The sequence below is a fragment of the Pterocles gutturalis genome, unplaced genomic scaffold (genome assembly GCF_000699245.1).
Source record: "Pterocles gutturalis isolate BGI_N339 unplaced genomic scaffold, ASM69924v1 scaffold3041, whole genome shotgun sequence".
Classification (NCBI taxonomy): Eukaryota; Metazoa; Chordata; class Aves; order Pterocliformes; family Pteroclidae; genus Pterocles; species Pterocles gutturalis.
In genome coordinates this window covers 96406-117401 of record NW_010097516.1, presented here as the reverse complement: position 1 = coordinate 117401, position 20996 = coordinate 96406, and the positions used below count along the sequence as shown (strand labels likewise).

The 20996-nt window shown below is 38.9% G+C and overlaps 1 protein-coding gene across 1 annotated transcript in view; it reads right to left on the bottom strand.

The window, feature by feature from the left end:
- Positions 1–705: 705 nt before the first annotated feature.
- Positions 706–20996, bottom strand: part of LOC104463170 (NADPH oxidase 3-like) — a 39135-nt gene continuing 18844 nt past the window's right edge. Inside the window, 7 exon segments of the mRNA XM_010075427.1 lie at positions 706–832; positions 3003–3127; positions 6203–6349; positions 13584–13662; positions 13664–13741; positions 17381–17634; positions 18770–18862. Of these exon segments, the coding sequence (XP_010073729.1) occupies positions 706–832; positions 3003–3127; positions 6203–6349; positions 13584–13662; positions 13664–13741; positions 17381–17634; positions 18770–18862 (903 nt within the window).

Sequence of the window (20996 nt, the reverse complement as noted above, 5' to 3'; positions counted from 1 at the left end):
TTTTCCACAGTTTCAGTTGCCTGTCTCAGGAGATCCATTTGCTGAGTGCAAAATTTTCTGGAATCTCCTTAACATATTAACCCTCAGAACGTATTAGCTTATAGTATGTGCAGCCACCATCGCTGTGGAATTGGCAGGTTTAAATAGCGCATAATTTGGTAGGGCAAAAGGAATTTGTTGGACAGTGTGGATATAAACAGTATTGCTATGGCACAAAAGGTGATGTGGATGGATGTGGACGTGGATGTGTGTGCAGGGGTAGGCTATAAGAAGTGCAATATCAGAACACCAGGAAGGAAAATGTTTTGAATGTTTGGGCTTTTTGGAATCAAGTACTGCCTGCAGTAGCAGTTTGATCATAGACAACAGTGAGGTGCAGTTCTAAGGGCCCATTTTGCTCATGCCTGTTTCTTCAAAGGGTAGTGGTTTGTGCTTGTTTGCACACAGATGTAGATGGATTCACAGCATCGTTAAGTAAGCAATGGCGAATTGCCCCTTCAGTTCTTTGAAGGAAAGGCTAAGAATGGGGTCCAGACCTTTAGTTGTCATAGGACAGCATTTTTCTACTGAAGTCAATGCATCTACTTCAATTTACAGCTCCTAGTGTCTGGCCTGAATGCTGCAAAATGAGTAGAGGACAGGAGGAAGTGAGGAAAAAATACACACTTTGGTATTATTACCCATTATATAGTTAAGAAGTAGAGCCTAGAAACTTTCTTTGTTATAGTGAAACTGAACTCCTCTTGGATCAACTGATGAATATGAGTTGCAGGTCTTTTGAAGGATCTTAGAGAGAGTCTTGGGTCCACAGAAGAATACTCCGATGCTGTTGCTGTAATCACAAGAACAACAAAAACATGAGAGTAGCAGAGTAAGTGGATAAACTGTACCTTTTGGCTGCCTTCAGCTTTGCATCTTTTGAAATGGCTTTTTGAGAAATACATTTTCAAAATTTGTGTTACTGTCGCAAAGTATTACAGTATAATTATTCTAATACTTTAGCATTTGTTATGTCTTATGCATTATTTATTTGGATTGCTATATTAGAGGTCACAAACTATTTTAAATACTAGTTCCTTGGTTTTGATCTTCATAGCTTTCTTTAATCAGAGAAGCAACACGCTGCTTGGGCTGAAAATTTTCAATGCTTTTTTTTCCATCCGAGTCAATTTTTTTTCCTAAAAAATAGGCAAAATTCTGAGTTACTTTTGAGCTTTCTTCTCCCCCCCGCCCCCCAACACTTTTCTGCCTATGGACAATTTTTAAGTGACTGATTTAATAGTAAAATTTGTAAATAGGTAGTTCTTATGAAATAAGAACATGACCAATGTAACAAATTGTGTTCATAAGCACACTCATCCTTTACAAGGAGCTGGAAAAATGGTTACTTGCTGCAAAATGCCTTGAAGGGTTTGCTTCTAAGTACACAGCATTTATTGCTTTAAAACGTGTATGTACACACAGATAGACACACATGCTGTGCTACTGGGGAAAGCTCAATCTACATAAACGCAGTGCAAGTGACAAGAGACAGCATGAGTTTCAGAAAGTTTTCTCCTGTAAAGGAGGGGTTGTAGATATGATTTGGGTGCCCAAGCCATGGACGCAAGAAGTAGTGCCCATATTGCTCTGTTGCTCATTGCAGTAGGTTTAACCTGGAGTGGTATATTCCTGCTAATCCACTAAAAGACACTGTTGGAGCCAAGGGAAAGTCTGTGGACTTAAGTGCAGGGACCCAAAATTTAGTCAGCTCAAAAAACCTGATTGTTCCATCACATAATAGAAACTCGTGAGTCTCTTTGCCTCTTGAACCTTCTGTAACTCAGAGCAAGAAAAGGTACAGTAATTTTTTCTCATAAGGAATTCTTATTTCATGCAAGGTTTTCTTTAAAAGGTTCAACATTGACCATAAACATGGTCATCTAGGTTCAGAAGCAAATACAGATTTTTTTGTCACTTTAACACTGGCTTTATAAGGAAGTACCACAAGGTCCAGTATAGAAAGTTAATGCCCATCTCCTTCCCTGAGCATCGGAAAACCAGATTTTTCTCAGTTGTACTTAACAAAAGTAATAAAAGGTAATGTTCCAACTATAACTTTAAAAGCTCTATTTATGCAATAGAATCCCTGTAAAAGGTCTTTCAAAAATCATACTTGCTACTCTTGGCCTTTTTCTATTTTTAATCTCTTGTATTTCATTATTGTATTTATTTTGACCTCCATCAAGTGGTTTCTCTATTACTGTTATTTTTGCAATTTTATGGTGTTCTTGTAGCTTACTGTATTCTCTTTGATCTCCTCCCTTTCAGCTTTTTCTTGGGTCTTTTTCATCTTTAAAAAAAATTCTTCTTTTTGTATCTCTGTCTCCCAAGTGCAAGCCTTTATTTTGCATTAGCAGGTAAATGTTTGGAAATCATAGAGTTACAAAGATTCTGGAATTTTCTACTGCTGAACACAAAATATTTCAAATTCTTCCTTCAAAGGCTTTCAGGAACAAAGCAGCTTTTCTCAGACCACTAGCGAATCCACCAAGTTCAAATGAACTGTCTTTGCCAGCAGAGATGAACTAATAACAGAACAGCATATTCTTGCAAGAGCAGCCAAATATGTTAGGAGAACAAACATATCCTTGACATCATAAGAAAAAAAATCACAGTTTATCTCTTTAATAACCATCTTCAAGGGAAATTAATGCTACTTTGTCCTTTGTGCAGAACAGTAATTGGATTGTGTGTTTCAATTATATCTGGACAAAGGCCAGGATATTGAAATGCTTCTAAATATTAGATTTTCTTGTCCAAAAATTAGATTTTATTGGCATTCTCTTTCCGAGATTTCTTCATTAAAAGCTTCATTAAGCATAAATCTTCTTTCCACACAGCAAAAAAAACCCCCTAAATTATTTTAAAATGGTCATTTAGAAAGGTTTGCACTTCTCTTCTCCCACTGTTTATGCTGAGAGAAGAGTTACCTAACAACCTTAGAAGCCAACCTGCCTTACCTAGGATGGTTGTCAGCTAGTTGCTTGAACTCATTGTCCCAGTTTGGCCTTCCGTAGCAGGTCTTCTGTCTCAAACCAGTAATTACATCCTTCTTGTCATCATAATGTAGGGCTATGTGAGTAGCCTAAAGGCAAATTTTCAAGTTAGTAATTTTAGAGTCAACAATGTATACTCCAAGTAAGAGGAGAAAGCAATAAGACAGCTTTGTGGTCAAAGACAAAAGTATTAATGAGGGAAAGGAAACTGTAATTACCAAATGGAAAGGGAGAGGAGAGGGAGAGGAGAGGGAGAGGAGAGGAGAGGAGAGGAGAGAGGAGTACTCATAAATTCCCAAAATTACTATAAGTGTAAAAAGCACTTCCAAAAGTTCCTGAGACCTCACAGGAGTTCATGTTCCTGAGATGAAATGGTTGAAATGAGTTGGGGTTAAATACCTGTCTTTACTGGGTAGGCCCTAAGTGCCTCAGACACTTTTACAGGCAGGTCTTAGATTCCTGAACCTCTTCTCAGCCTTTGAATATCTCACCCTACACTTCTTTCATTGCAGATCCTGAAGTGACAGTCACCATTTTAAATGCCAAGTTGGAGTTTAGGAAAGGAAACAAAGTGTACTGTAACAGAGTTTGGCAATAAATATTGGCATTTGTATGCACCTTAATTAAGTCCAGAGCATTCTGCTGCTGATAGGAGAGACAGCAGATGTACCAGCTTGGCAGGGGTAAAACCCTGAGTGGTTTGACTCTTCTGCTCAGGCGAAGGCAGGTGCAGAAAGAGGATCAGCTCAGGTGAAGCACTGAACAAAGTGAGCTGCACAGCTCCCAGTATCAGGAAAACAAATCCTGATTTTCTTGGGCATTTACTGTCTCTGCTCCTATGCTATGCCCATCACTGTGCTATCTTAGTACTTCCCAGGTGCATTTAGAAACAAAACCACCATCTCTCCTAATTGTGTTGCTATTGTGTAGGAGTTATATGCTTGTTTTCACTACAGACTATCATCGTTACTATCACTGTCAAGAAATTACCAGAGGAAAGCTAAGTTAAAAAATGGGCTTTGCATTTAATTCAAACCCTAGCATGAACTAAGCATCATTATAATCTCTTGCAGAAGTGGTTGCTGAAATGTAGATCCATTTCCTGGGAATATTGTATATTTCTCATACTAATGAGTCTTCCATGTTGCTTAACAACTCAATTATTCTGGTCAAGCACAGTTCTCACAAGAAGTCATGTTTCTAAAAGGTTCTTCTTGTTAGTTTGAGCCAATGTCGTGGAGGACTTGGAATAGTCTAAGAAAGAACTTGAAGTGTTTGGTGTGAGTAGGAGGCAGGGAACTGCAGGATTTTTTAATTGTTTACAGCAAAATTGTGCCACTGAGCAGATGGTCCATTTCTGTTTACATTAAGTGGAACTTTTCCAGGATTTTTGGTGCTAGCCCTTGCTGTAGCTCACTGCATTAATGTTGCCTAGGAATCTCAGGGGCATTGCAATGATCAATAGGCTGAAACATGATTAGTTGTCCAAGCAGAGGCATACATGTCCTATATTTGTTTGGCCATCTGATGCCTACATGGAATCTACAGAGAGCTTGAAGCATTGAACAAACATTATATCTGAGGAGTAAACACCTGCCAGTAAGTGGAAGGTGCACTAGAAGTTGTAAATTGCCCATCCTGCTTGGGTTCAGCTTCGTCTGACTATTGGTCATCTATATGGTGAGACAGGGAGAAGTAAAGTAAAGCGTCATCCAAATATTACTGGTGCTGAAGCTCAAACTTTGAGACGTGATGAAATGGAATTTACTAAAGATAAGTAAGACCTGTAAGATGAGGGAGTTTTGTGGAAGGTGGAGCTGTTACCCAGCACAGTTCCCTGGTCTTGGTCAGAGTAGGAGAAGCAACCACTGAAAAGCATGCCACTTCCCCCACAACCCTTAAAGGTGGGGTGCTTGGGGGCTCCAGGTGCAAGAGCAGTGCAGAACAGCTTCAGGGATGCTCCTGTGTCACCTAACTGGCAGCACAGGATAACAAGGCAGTGCTGACAGAAGACTGGGTAACGGGGTTTGAAGAGAAGAAGAAGGCACTTTGGAAAAGTGCAGGGCACATGAGTGAAGAGGGTCAGACATCCCAGCAAGAATAGTTGTTTCCCTGCCTGACTTCTGGCCGGATGTTTGCCCAAGAGGGAAGTGGGATGGTGACTGTTGAGAGCTAAGGGCAACTTTGTGTTTTGTTAAGTTCCTCAATAGTTTGTTTCAAAAAGGATTTTAGGTAATACCCTGTGATATTCCTAATGCATAGTGGTTGGTTTCTATGACTGCCATATAGTTCACAGTGAAAGCAGATTTTCCTGAATACAGCTTTATGCACATACCTCATTACTTGACACAAGCCCTAAGAAAGAGCAGAAAGAAACAACATTTTTTTCTGTGGCAGCAGAGGCAAGAAGGGAAAAATTCTATGAAATCTATTTTTTTAATCTCTAATAGACAGTCCTTCATTCCACAGAGACAGCAGGAAATAAAACAGTAGAGCAAAGACTTTCCTGTGAGAGTTTTTCTGGCAGGTGCCTAACATCACAGTGTCATCTGAGTGATCCCTTAAAAATAAGGAGGAGAGAAAATCAAGTCCTCTGGGTCTAGGAAAGACTAAAGAAGTTGAATAAAATTGACTCAGTGTAAGGATTAAGTTCCTCAAGTTGGGAAGATCCAATGAAATGGTAAGATGGCAAATTTGAAGTCAACTGGAGAAAATATATTTCCAAACAACATGACTTAGTCCATAGAGTTTGTTGACAAAATGTTCTAAGCAAAAGTGTACTGGACATGTATGTGAACAACAAAAATTATACTAAATAATAAGAGTAAACACAACTGACACTTTCTATACAATAGTCCGTTTTGAAGTTGTGAACAAAATGTCCCTTCACAAGCTCCTGAAAGGCTCTCTGTATTTTTCTGCAAAGCACCTGGTAATTAGCACTGACCAAGCCATGACAGAGGACTGGAAGGATCACTGGCTTGATTTCTCCATTCCTGTTTTCCTAAATATGAGACGGAAACAGACAGCTTGGGTGTCTTCATATTTACAATTCTTTGTCTCTCTGCTTCATCCATCATTTATTCAGCTGTTCCTGTTCCATATGTTACCATACTGGAAAAGCAAGGTACATTAACTCAGGCTCGTAAGAGTTTCATTATTACCTGACTTTCATCCCAGGCAGTAAGAAATATATGGTAGCTTAGAAAATCGTTTTTCCCTTTTTCAGACATTTTTGTTTCCAAATGGAACAGAAGATCAGCAAACCACTCAAATGCTGATGGGTCTCGGCAAATCCAGTAAAAATAAACCTGTCAGGAAAAAAGTAAAGAGATTTAACAAGAAGTAAACTTTCAATAGAACTTCTTAATTATTGGCTCAATTCATTAACTGCATAGTGTGTGACTCTTCTCCACTGTAAATTTAAACATAATTACACATCATTTTCATGATGTAGTTTCTATATTTTAGAAATATAATTTTCTTCTTAAACACTGAGTATTAATGTGCTAGTGAAGATGATAGGCAGTGTACAAGTTTCCCATCTCAACTTAGATGTATAATATGTAACTCTGCATTTGTTGCAAATAACTTGATTATTCTTTGAAATTTTGGATTTATTTTCAGTAGTGTTTAAAATGGAAGTTCGGTTTCATTCAGCACAGAAGCAAGGAATTCCTGTTTCTCAAGACCTTATGCCATTTGATCAAAAGATACAGTTATGTTCTTCAAGTCAGATATTCTGTAGAAAAAACAGGCTACAGAATGGCCCTACTTCTTTTTTTAGTGTATTTTGTATTTGAATTGGAGCACGTAATTTCTAGAGAAACGTGAAACTGTAATCTTAAAGTTGCCAAAGGGGTAAAATGAAGCACTATCCCATCATTGGTTTTCTATTGGTTGAAAAACTCTACTTTATGAAAAATTTGCACAGTTTTTCTTATCCAGATTTCTCTAGCTTCATCCCATATGTTGGATCTTGTTTTAGTTGTCTTTTGGATTGAAGAGCCTGTTATTAATTTTTTGTTCACGAGATAGAAGTTAGAGGCTGGGATCAAGTCATCCTGTAATCCTATGATAAACCAAACATTCCTGCGATCTGTCACTGAGCGCCTAATTTTCCATCCTTTAATCATTCCTATGGCTTATTTCTGTCTATTCGTCCTCTACTGCAGTCAGTCACAAACAGAGCAGAGAGTTTGTTTAAAAAAAAAAAAAAAGCTAATTTATTAGGATTTCAGCATAAGGTAATGCTGGCATAGGGAATAAAATCTTTCAAACAAGATCATTAGTCACTGTCCATATGATGATGATGATCAGAGTTTCTATTTCAAGTGTCCTTGCTGTGGCATCTTCAGCTGGAACAGGTGAGGCTCCCCAAGCACCTTTTTCTGCTCATTTCTTACAGCCCAGGGACCATTGAGACCACTCCAGCATGTGCATATATATTGTGATCTATTGTCTTAACTACATACAAAGCATCTTCTAGCTAATTAACTATGTATAAAAGACTGTCCTGTGTGACCCCTTCTGCAGGAACAGTTTCTTCTGACCATTTGTAAATGTCTTATCCATGTACAATTTAGTGAATTTTGCAGCAAGGACTGCCTGGGGAGTCTCAGGACTGGTGAGATCCTCCTCCCAGGATCTTAATCAACACACTGAGACATACAGTTGGCCTAGGCAGAGCAGGAGCTGCCTTAGAGTCTTCAGGACAGTTGGAAATTCCCACCTGGAAACCTCCTCCACCAATGCTGTGCTGTGAAGGGAGTTGGGAGCACAGCCCATCCCCTGGTTTCAGGTCAGGTCCTTGTCTTGAGCTGGTCCAGCTGCGTAGATGACTGGACAGGATGTTCCCGCACCACCCAGGGGATGAATGTCTGAAGTTCCCTGGGTGTCTGCCCAGGCACTACCCTGACGCCCGGCTGAACCACAATTACAAGACAAGTCTGATTGCAGTTCTTATAACGTGAGTTCTGTAGCTCTTGCTACACAATCCATTGTTACTTTTGAACAGAGAGCACCAGACCTTGAATGGGCCTCTGTGGGCAATGTAATTTTGAGTGTAATTATTTTTATAGTGGCTCCAAAGAAATAATTCACAAACATGGAGGAAGTTTAAAAATACACAACTTCAGGTGAAAAAGGAACAGCATGGAAAGCAATGTATAAGCTTATGACAAAGGGATGGTTGGAACTTGTTTTATTGTGACTGATTTTTATTTTCTTGCAAAATCCCTTCATTTCCTCCAACCCATCTCTGTGCTCACCAGCCCCTGTGTCTTTTATTATACCTCAGTATCAAAGGTAATCTAGGTCTGTCCCCAAGGCAATCATTGTGGGAGCTGTGATGATTTGGAAATTGTAGCCCTTTTCTATATCATCAATGAGATAAAGATGCATATTTAGACACTTCTGAAGTGAAAAATCAGAGAAGAAACCAGAAAGCTATAAAGAGTTTTCCTGAAGATTTAATGTACTAGGTTGTCAAACTTCTGGTAAGTTGATGGGAGAAAAATGTGGTAAAACCATGCTTCACTGGAGATTTGGTAAAAGAGACTAACAGTAATTTGAGATGTTTCATAGATCTTAGTGTACTGTAAGGGACTGTCTGCGGTTTCTGTAAGAAATATAAATGAAGAATGATCCCAGGAAGCAGAGATAAAGCATTCAGGGTTAAGTAGGGTATTTTTACAGCCTAGGAATAGGGCTGTCTGTGGAACTTTAGTACCAACCACCTTGGCTGTTTGCTTTCCCCCTTCTGTTTCAATGTTTTGCCTTAAATATAACCTTATTGCTTTACAGAGGGGTTGCTGCTGATTTACACTGACATAGGTTATCAGGAAAAAGCAAGGCCACCAACTTTATAACATTTTATTTTTGTGACCAACAGCAATGTTATTTTAATATTTATTATTTTAATATTAATTTACCAAAACTGGACAAGATTTATAGCCTTAACCTTTATGTAGATTTTTGTGTCTGAATCCTGAAGTCCACACTTGTTCCATCTCCTCAGTGCCTTGAAAATCAGGCCACTGAGTGCTGTCAGTCTGTATCACACTGTGGCTGTTGATTTGTAGTCAGAAATTTCTTCCCCCAGCCTCTACTTGATCATCTTATTTCTCAAGTCTTTTCAGCAGTTCATTTTATGGAAATATATCTTTAGTACACTTGTGTGGAGAAGAGGCATGTGCTTCCAAATGAATAATGAATTCTGCATGGGGTAGCAACTGGGAGCATGTGGGCAGAACCAGGAGCCAAGCACATTGAGGGAAGAAGGAAGAAAAGCCAGCCGATGAGTTGAGATGATGTGGTCTTGGAAAAAGGGGAACTGGTTTCCAGAATACTAGGCTATGGAGTTCGAAAGAGTGCTTTCAGTTGGTTGCAGATCTGGCTAACCGAACTGGGTCAAGCCACCTCTGGCACAGTCCTCTTAAGACAGGGTGTAGCTTTCTGAAGCGGCATAAATGCCTTAAGCTCATCCCTGGTGCAGTTCTGCTAAAGCAGTATCCGTTGCATTGCTTCTAATTATCATGTTAGATGTGGAGAGCATTTGGTAATGAAGAAAGACTGTCATTATATGAAGTATTTTTGGCCATGATTATAATCTTAGAAAGAAAAGAGGTAGTGAAGAAGGATAGCCTATGGGTAAAAGGTCTTCTTTTCCCTCAGATCAAAGAGGACTTCTAGTATAATATGTTAAAATAAACAGTGTTTACAAAGAAATCTTCCTTTCTTTACACTGACTAACCATAGCATAGCACAACATATTACATGTATAATTAAAATACAATAAATGCACAATAAAATTAATCCATATTAAAACTGTAGAATAAAGCCAGCATCAGTGCATTTCTATAATTAAATAATTATTCTGAATCCTGTATTTTTTTCTTGTAAGCCTCATACTATTAACTGACTGCAATTATTTAGGACCCTTAAAATCTGATTTAGATTTATGTTTCATTAGTCTCCACCTACCCTGCCCCCATCAACTACATTTGTCAGCTTGATGGCATGCCCAAGTAAACTGTCTGAAATTTTCCAAGTGCTCTTTTTGCAAATTGAGTTAGATGCAGTATTGCTATTAATCAGATCTGTAATGCCGGGTTTTGAGTAGTCGCTTATTTCTGTAGTACTCTGCTCCCTTGCAATGCATGCATATTTATCATTCAGTTTCCCACATCCTGAATTTTGTACAACAGACAAGAGCAAGTGCTCCAATACCTCTTTCCTGTAAGGTGAAAGAACATACTTTGTTAATCAGTTTCCATCATGTGGAAAGTCATTAATAATTATCTGTTGATGACCACCCATCTGTTTCTCCCTGGTCCCTGAAGAGGGAGGTGGAGCTGCAGCTCTGGGCAAAGCCAGCTTTTCACCAAGGGGGTGTAAAAGATTATAAAGCAGGGGGTGCCCAGGCAGGCACCTTCATCCCTGACTCTTGCTGCTCCCTCTTAGATGTGACCAGTCCCTGCAAAACCCTCTTACATCTGCATCTGGGCACCTCCCTGCGCAACCCTAGTCCTTCCTGCTCCTGGGTATACCTCACCACCTGTGGGCTGTAGCATACCAAAAAAGATTAGAGATCTTCCTCAGCCTAATTAATTGATCCAGAGAGCCACCCCAGGTGCAGCACAGCAGTGCCTGCAGCCCGGGGCATGCAGGGGACGGGGGTTTGGCAGCCTCCACAAGGCACTGATTTAGAGCTAGGGTGGCAGCAAGCAGCCATTCCTATAATGCAGGACAAGGCTCGAAGTCACACCCCCAAGTTTGAAGCAAGAGGCCTAAACTGCTCTCAAACACAGCTCAACAAGAGGGTTACGTTTGGCACCAAAAAGAGCCCAGGTTTTTAGGTTTTTGGGAGAAGATGTATTGCAGAGAAGGCTGTGGGCTGGGGTAGAGCTTGAACCAGAAGGTTACATCAGGCAGGGATGGTCAGTCTCAAAGTAAATGGAAAAGGGTGTCTTTGTTTTCCTCACTTTATGTAGCTGAACTTACTGTGGCTGTCAAAGGTCTACATGGGTTCAAAAAGCAATTTGACAAATTCGTGGAAGAAAAATATACTAAGGGATATTAAACACAGAGGTGCAGCTCTTGTATCAAGACATTACTGCAAGTTGCTCAAGGCAAGACGGTGTCCACTAAAGACATATTGCCGTATGATTTTCTGGTCTGTGTGCTTTTCCCTAGGTATTCATGAACAGCCACTGTTGGAGAAAAGGTATTGGGCTAGATGGATCTTTGGTGAGACCCAATAGGACCTTTCTTATGTTCTTATGTAGGGTAAAAGAGAAAGTGCATGGTTGCTAATATTGTCATCTGATGGATCACTACAATTTTATCAATTTCAGCAGCAATTGATCTGAAAAGTGAGACCACTACTGTGAAAAAAAATCATTTATGCATAACTAAGGCCAGTAAAAACTTCCCAGCCATGACTGGTAGTAACGCCCTTCCTCATCACAAAAAATGATAGGGAAATGAAGGCTCTAAGGCTATTTAATTTTGAAGAATCAATTAGATAATGTTTTATCCTTTTGATTTGCTGGGTTTTTTAAATTATACAGCTGCAGACATTATGGAAGCTGTGAGTATTTATATCTCAGCCGTATGTGGGCAACACGAAGAAATATTAGTTCAATAAGTGTAATGATAGCTGTACTCAAATCAAAATGAAGTTGTTAAAAAAAGAAAAACCTCTTATTTATTTCCTTAATAGACATTTCTATGGTACTTACCATGGCAGAAAGAGAGTGCTGAATACTTTGAGGAAGATTAAATTATTTGTAATTATACCACAAGTGGAAGCTTTTAACCAGTGGAAAAAAATGTGGAGCTACCCTGAGATTAATAGTTCTAACAAAAATGACTGCTACATTTTTTAAATAAGACTGTGAACTTCCTCAGCACCTTTCATCCAGGCTTGCAAAATATTTTACAAACACCAGTGAAGTTTAGCCTCATAACACCTGTGAAAAATAAGCATCACTATTCCCACTTCACCAATAAGGAAGCCAATTTATAGAGAAGAGAGATATAGAAATCATGGTACTTTTGTATTTCACAGAAATTCAGAAAAGCTGAACTCTATCACAGAAAACCATGGCAGAAGGCATACCATGCACTTACCTTTGTAGGCAGTTACCCAAGATTATCCCTAAGCTATGGATGAATACCCTGAGGTATACTATACTCTCAATGCATAGTTAAAGTATGTTCTTCTCCCCTGAAGATAACAGCAACAATGACAATAATAACAATTTTACTTCTCTACATATAGAATATACATAATATACATACATAACTTGTATATACATATATGTAACTCTCCCTCCAGTGGAAAAGATCATTCTGGTACAGTGGTAGTGTTTGCAAATACACTTCTTTTCACATCTAGCACATATTTTCATTTTTATTTCCCTCCTTTCTCAGTGCTTTTCCTGCCTCAAAGTTCCCTGCTGGCAATTTGAACCTGTCCTCAACTCCTCAGTTACTAAAATCCCAGATGCTTTTTCAGTGGCAGCTTGTCATTAAGATGCCAGTTTTAACACTCTTCCATTTAAAGAGATCAGCCCCTTGGTCCTGAAATCAGCTGTATATGTACTGACCATCTCAGAGTTCTGTTTGCTCCAATGCAATTTCAACATCTGTCCTTAAATGTGAAATGTTGAACAGTTCCTGATTCAGCTTTTACATTGGAAAATGAGTTAAAAGAAGCTGTAAGATCCACAAGCTACCACTCACCAGGATGGATAGAGAAGAGAATGTTTAATGCTGATTTTTTTCTGTTAACTTCTTATCCCTCACCCTACTTCACCCATTATCTGTTCTTTGTCTGTCCTCCCCCAGTGCTGCCTCACCTATCCTTAGCAGAAGTTGTATAACAGGTTAGCAGATCGAGCTCATGCCATCCATGCTTTACAGACCCCAATATATTTTTTCAGAAAAATAATTAAAGTGGTTTGAGGCAGTAATATGCCTTGATACATGCAACTCACCCAGAGCTTAAATGCTTTTTTTTTTTTTCTCCTATGCTGGCTAATAGCCTGATTTTGCAAGGTGACGAAACCAGCTAGAGGTTGCTGAATGTAGCACCCTGGATCAGGACACTCAGCCAGAGAGCCCTCAGGAAACCTGCAGCTGAACAAGGAGCAAGTGCTGCCCTTCATTTCTGTCTGAGACAACCTTGCAATATTTATTTTTTTAGGAAAGAGGACAAATTTCTCCTGTAGCTCTCTAACTATCTCTCTCATTATGAAAGAACGTGTACGTTTAAAGACATTCCATGTTTATCTCCAGCAGCTATTGAAAATCTGATTCTTCGGCTTTTACTAAAACCACTGCAGTTAAGGATACTGACAGTGAATTCAAGAGACTCTACCCCACAACAGCTCCTGAGGCAGCTGCAAAGCAGGTGACTGCTTCTGAGAAGGAGTTAAAGCACTTAAGTGAGTCTCTAGCTCTGAATTGTCTCTGTAACCTGGCAAAATAGGCTCATTTGTGGAACTTCATGATGGAGCGATAACCTTTCCCACCTACCTTCTGCAGCGCCAGTACTGTGTTTGGGTTGCAGCATTTGTACCAAATGGATTTTAAAATAGAGGCAAATGGTTTTTTTTCCTGCTGCAATGCACACACTCACTTGGTAGTGAAAGACATCTGTGGTTGCAGATCCGTATGGTCCATCCACGGCCAGTCTACAGCAACAAGACATTTAGTCAAGGGTCAGCAGCATATAAAATTACAGAAAAGTTAAAATTTGTTGGGCTACATATTTGTGAAGTGGAACTTCTGTTAAAATAAAAGAGAAAGGACATGTCTAAGCTGGCACACAAATTACCCATACAAACACATTTAATTTGCAGTGGGTGCAATTTAACAGCAAAGCAATTGTTTTTTTCTGAAATGAGAGAACAAGAGCACCCATGTGAGTTTGGGGCCTGGCCATCTACTTAAGCATGCAATTGCAATTTTCTGGCTTTCTGAAATGTGATTAGTCATATAATTGCATGTCCAAATTTAGCTCTGGAATTTGCATATTTAATTATGAATTACTGAAAAGCATCCTGGTTTAGAGCTTTGTTTTCTGTATTGCATGTATCAAAGTAAAGAGGAACAGATTATATTAATCATTTTGAAAAGTTCTCTATATGTGTTAAAGTAATAAAAGAGAAAGCAAGAAAGAGGTCATCATATGCAAGAAAACTACTATTTTCTCAGCTCCTTTTGAAAACCCAACGTTTCAGAAATACATTTTTGGCAATAATACTGTGCTTAGTATCTGACATAAAGGCAGAATTTGTAAGCAGAAATGCTTCTTTATGTTACTACCTCCTATAATCAATGTTGCTGATGATGAGGCATTAATTTTAGTCAAAATTAGAGATTAAAAGAATATTAAATGATCAGATTCATTCTTCTAGCAACACAGAACATAAATACACACAGTACTTTGCGATGCTCTGTCCAGTCTGTCTTTAAATAATATAAGTGCTCTGGAAGATGGTTTCATTATCTAACATGAGTCTTTAGGAAAAATTACTTTTTTTTTTCCAGTTTCACATTTTCTGTTGTATTATGCCCTTTATTGCACGAATCATCTTTAAAATTCAGCTTAAATACTACAAACAAATATACAGACATAGGAAGAATGAAATGTTTTAGCAGGAAAAGAAAGGAGGATCACCATGCAATGGAACACACAAATATAGAGACACAATGTATCTGAAATCCTGTTGCTTTCTTAAAGCCTGAAGTCCTAGCAAACATTTTTCCCTTCATTTGTACTTGTCACATGGTTCATTTTTATTTTAATATTCCAAGTACTCTGCAAGTGCAGTAGCAAATGAAACAGCTACTCAGGGATACATTTTGAAAATCTGACCTCAGATATAAAAAAATAAGCTTTTTAAAAATATATATTGTTATTCCAATTATTACCCAGCTCTGTACTTTTTGAGCACTCAAAACCTCATGTAAAATATGGTTAATTCAGGGAATGTATGTAAAGTACCTAAGCAGTGCTTTCAGGTAAGCTTTCTGCTTAGTTCGATGTGGGATTGGGAGCAATTCTCATTATTGTTAGCAGATTGATAAAAAATCGATATGGAAGGAGTTTCAAGAGATTCTTTAATCTGTCTCTGTGCTACGAGACAGGATCAATTATTTCTGAATCATTTCTTACGTGATTTGTCTTGTCAGACTGCTCCTAAATCTTCAGGTGACAGAGATCCCATCATTGGTTTGAATGCCTTCTCAGACATAGCAAGAGAGCTTCGCTGAATAAAAAGACTCAGAGAAGTAGGGAGGAGAAAGTGAAGAAACAGAAACTGAGCTACACAATCCATTCATTTGATCTAGGGAGAGTGGAGGAAGCTGGGAACTTAGTAAACAAGGTGATAAAAAATATTACATTTGCATTTGCCAAGGGAGGAGTAGAAAATAGGTCTATGGACTGTTTCTAGCTATGGCTTGGATTGCCCAGACTCTTTGTGTCCTACTACATAATTTCATTAGAAGGAAGCATTATACTTTTGGGGAAGGGAGGGGAAGTATTTAGTTTTGGAAAGGTAACATTAGCAGGTTCTTATATTATTTTTAGAATTTAAACATTTGCTGATCAGCATGATTATGTCGTACTCCTGACTGTAAGAGAAGTTAGATTTTGGGATAACGTACTGAAACAGCAATTAAGTGAGCCAAAACCCCAAAGAGGTATACTATGGAGCTTGATTATTTTCACAGGAATAGTCTATTCCATGGTCTTATCTCTCAAATTGACCACCAATCACAACTGTCTTTTCTACCTGTATAAGGGTTCATATATTTTATTTTAGTCTTCCTTTATTGATTACAATATACATATTTTATTTTTAGAACCTTACCTTATCATGCAGTTTCTACATGGTTTCTGTCTTCTGCTCAGTTTCTGCTATATGTTATTTTTTAATATAGTCACCAATTTGGTGTTTATCTTTAGGTTCTGAAACCTGTGAAAAAGACTTGTTTTTCTGCTTTATTGATGGCTTAACTATTGAAATAGTTTTTTAATATATTGCAAGAAAGCAACTGAATGATGACATTAGGCACACTAACAAGATTAAAAAGAAGAGTCTTTATGACAGTGGTGTTGATTTCAGGCCTGCATTGTGGCCAGCAACGTTTGATAACGTTTTTTCTCTTTCTCATTCTTTACACTGACTGTCAATCACTTTGGACAATTTTTGCTCCAGTTCTGCTGAAACGACATACTTCTCATTCCACTTGCCTTTGACAAAGGCACAGCTTTCATTTCTAATTCTTATTAACTGATATAATGCAAATACTAGACCAGACTTTCTTTTCTGCCCCCGCCTTCTAGTATGCCTCTGTAGCTCTGTGGTGTCTATAAGCTTTTTAGGGGAATGTTTTTTTGGCATCAAAGTTCCATTGAAGTATATAAAAGTAGATAAACAAGTGCCTTTGCTCTTCAGTTTTACCAGGACTTCCTCATCAAAAGCAATTTTCCAGGGGGAAAATTGTCGCTTCAGTCCCAGGCCCAACACACTCCACCAGAATCGAAATGATCCTGTGCAGGGCTCTTCTATTTGCTGAAAATCTCCACTATACCTACAAGGAGCTATGTGGTTTAAGTGCATTACATGTAGAGAAAGATGCTTAGCTGGTGAAAGTTAGAGTGGCCCCATTAACTTCAGCGGAGCTCTGCTGACTTGCAACAATGCAGGATCAACCTTTTGCTTGGATGAAGATGCTGCACATATAGAATTTGAATGCCCATAATCTTTATAAAGTGGAGCAGGGTTTGGTCACCAGAGGCAGAGTTGAAGGAGACTGCTGGAAAGAAGTAAGGTTCAGGCAGAAGTTACTGGGGCCACAAAATATCTAAGTAACTGAAAGGGAAAAGCTGGAAGTTTGGATGGCAGGTGATGGGTGCCATCAGAGCATGAGCATACAGGCACAAAGCTAGCAGATAGCTTCCAGTGTTGTTTTAATTCAATCCGTAAGCACCTGTCTGTCAAAATGGATATCTTTAGGTGTAGACGTAGATGTTAGAGATTTAGATGATAGTGACAGAGCTATAGATATTGATTTGGACTTTAAATCTTGGATTAGTCATCACATCATCTTGGTAGCTGTTGGCCTGAGTTCATGACTGTGTTTATTTGTGTGTTTTTTGGCGTAATGGCATATTTATGGATCCAGAACTACAATCTAATGCAGAACTATAATCTAGTGCATCATAAAGAACACACACAAAATTAACTAAAGTTAAAGCGTTAACATTTATTTTAAAATGTGGAATTAACATTTCAAAATGTTTTGTTTGTTATTCAAACCTTGGTAATGTCCACAATTCCTTGAAAGCTTTTTCCTCTGCTCCGAAGGCCTTGAAGAGGGCTGCAGTCCAATCCCCGACGACCCGTATGTGAACACTGAAGAAGTCCTCCTCGGGAGCTGAGGTGAGGGTGAAAGGGTGCCACTCCAGCTGTGAGACAGATGGGCACTGTAAAAAGATGTATTGACCAGGTCCCATTTTAAAGCCACATTTCTTCATGTGAAGCTCAAGCACTCCAGAGGAATGTGTCACCACCTAAACAATAAAAAAAGGGCCTGTTTTGTTTTCCTTCAGAAGAGTGACTGTTTCCATTAAGTTACCAGGGACTTTGCGATCTTTTCTACTTTAACAAGTTAATGTAAATTGGAATGCACAGTGATTTTTAAATGTCTTGTAGATTCTGACCTTAACTGTACGTTGCAGTGCTATTGCTGCCCAGTAGCTTGAGAGCACGTACAGTGAGTGGCAGCTTCTTTTGTGAGTTTAAGAGGCAGAGGAAAGGCCTTGACAATTCAACACTTTGTCAACTTTCTATCTTAGTAGAGCCTATGTAAAATAGGCTGGAATTATTTTCCAGTTTTACTATCATGTAACACAATTAACTTGTATGGCATTATTGTTGATTTAGCAAGAAGAATCAAACCCAGTGAGCTCGATTCTAATGTACTTTTATTAAGAGGTAATCTCAGTTAAGCAGCGAGTTTTTTATGTCACACATAGTATACTGAGATTCTCAGATCACAGCCAGTCTGTGAAATCAGCAGCAAGACTTATCCGACATGCTTTTCCCCTCACACAAGATGAGCATGTTTCTGATCGCTGGCTTGTTACGCATAGGCTCGGCTGCTTCAGTCATGGCGTTCCCCATCCACTCGGCTGTGACTTAAATAGACCCTTAGCACACAGAGATATTTACAACTGGGAGAAATTGTTATAGTGATATTAATGAAGGTTCGACTATTTATGCTAACTGATAATATAACCATTAATCTCCATGGAAGCCTCCAGATTTGAGAGTAAAAACCATGTCCTACTGAAGTAGAGGTCCTGCAAAGACACATCACTGCCCTTTACTGCAGGGGAATGTGGTTTTCAGTTCAGTAAAAAGAGAGACCCTCTGCACAGAGGTTTGTGTTATGATGGTGTAGCCTTGTAAGTCTGGTACTTCATCAATCAAGTTTAGTCCCATACAGAATATTCTTATGGACTTATACTGGAATAAATGCAAAACCTAAAATCAATGCTTGGCTGAGACCGTGGTAATGATGGAAGAGCTGCTGAAGCTAGGAGTGAAAAATGAGATAATAATATAAAGGAGTTATCTATAAAAGATAAAAAAAGTCATTGACATAACATTTTTTTATGCAGACATACAAGCTATGTTACATACCTTGGTTATGACCACCTCCTGTCGAAATCTCCAAAATCTAACGATTCTTTCACAGATATACAGCACCATAGGACTTATAACCCACTTCCAAGCCTGTAGAAAGTTCCATATTAAAAAACATTTATTTTAATTTCTTGAAAAATATTTTTCATTTCTGGTTTAAATCAGCAGGTAGACTAAAACGAAATTATTTGTTTTCTTTTCTGTGATTTTGGTTTGCCTTTCTCAAGAGAGTATTTCTGTTGGTACTCTAGCAGTTCTGGCTTTCCTGTGGAACAGACATATGGGACTCCTTTACAGACGCACTCCAAAAGCAGTGCTATTATCTATCTGTATTCTGGCCAAGAAGAGTCCTTTAAAATCTTTTCCTACTAAAAGGCAAAAGGATTAATCTATTTAGGTGTTACATATAGACGTCATTGGACCTGAAGGCTTATAGATACATACATTTATATGATTTTACCCATAGCCTTACTATTTTTTTACTATTCCAAATCTAAAATATTTCAGAAGGGTTAGATAGGAGTAGCTCTTACAGTTAGCTGTGAGTTTTCTGGTGCTGCATGAGAAAACATTAAGTCCCAAATATTAAATTAGAGGAGTGGGATATATTTCCATTGAATCCATTAGTTGGCTCGGTATCAATAAAAGTGTTTTTGTGATCTAGGATACTAAGCTGGTCATACTTTAAGTATCGCCGATGATTGCTGTGCTTGTACTTGCTAACCGTATGTACTGATCACTACAAAAATCAAAGATACTTGGCTATTCAAGTAGACTAGCTGATGATTTCACTGAGTTGCACTGATAGCTGAGAAAATTAGATGTAATTGAATCTTCATGATGAGAAAAAAAGTCTTTGTTTTTCCATAGGACATACAGTTTTATTTCCAGTTTTGTTAATTACACAGCTCATTCTAGCAAACTGAGGACTCCGTATTCATGTGGCTTTTAAAATCTCCAAAGAGTAACTTGCTGAAACATTGATTTTGCTCCACAAGCTGGGTAACAGGGGTTATAAAGTATCTTTTATGAGAAGCAAGCCATAAAATTATGTGGCTTCCTTAGAAAGTGCTAAGAGGATGGAGTGGCAATTTCCCAAGGTTAACTCTTGAAAATTAAATTTTAAAAACGCATGATTTAATAATGGGAAAAAACCAGCAGAAGCCAGAAGATTCTCAGTTAAAGCAAAAACTCAACACATCCATTGTCCCCAAATGCTACAGGTGTCTCTGCACAGTGGGTAATCTCACGTCTTGAATATATTTGCATATATCAAGCTGCAATAATGATGAGACCTGGGTTTTTCCTCCCTTCCATTTGTGCTACCTGTAAATAAAAGCACGTGACAGGAATGTTAAGGCTGCAGGCTACCCTCTGCAAGAGCTCAGCTGAGATTTTGAGCATGCCATCACTCCTCTGCAATGGAGCATTCAATCCAAAATATCTTTTGACTGGGTTGAGACAACAGGGCATCCACCAGGAGGGATGGGCTGCTAGGCAACACGGCTCCTGGCCAGCTAATCAGGGCATCAGTATTCTTGCCCAAGTGGTGTTTCCCCCTGTAATGAGAATGAACTGAGATGGGGCAGTGATGGCTCAGGAGAGGCTGTGAGGATAAAAGTCCGAATGTACCAGGTGCAACAGAAGTGCTTCATCATCCTCCATGGGAGCCAGATCAGGCTCCTTCGTTCTGAAATATGGAGCAGAGGAGCAGGTGTGGCATGACTGAGAGAGGGGCTCCGCCACTGTAGCCTCCCCCAGGAGCCATGGCTAGCAGGGCATGTGCTCCAGTGTCACCTCATGCAATCCCAGCAGCGCAGAAGGCTGTCCCCTCCCTGCTCAGTCACATCCGCATCTACCCCTGCCAGTGCCATGCAAGCCTTGCCACAGCTGTTTAGCCTCTGAATGAATTTGCACTAACTGCAGTGTCTAGCAGGTATCACACCACAGCACATTACCCATCCAGCAAAGCACTGTTCTTATAGATGATCTATATGCCATATGGTATTATCACAATTCATTTAAAGTAGTGTGACTTTGCAAGTGTGGCCTTGGGTATGCAGGAAAGTGTGACAAAATAGGTTTAACATGGAGAAGTGGAAGTTCTCTTCAATTAGCTTTATGATAATGAATGTCAAGACATGCTGTTCGAAGCAAGGTTGTGTCTGTATTCATGGTGCGTAGCCATGTATTGATTTTTATGGCAACATTGTAGCTGAAATTT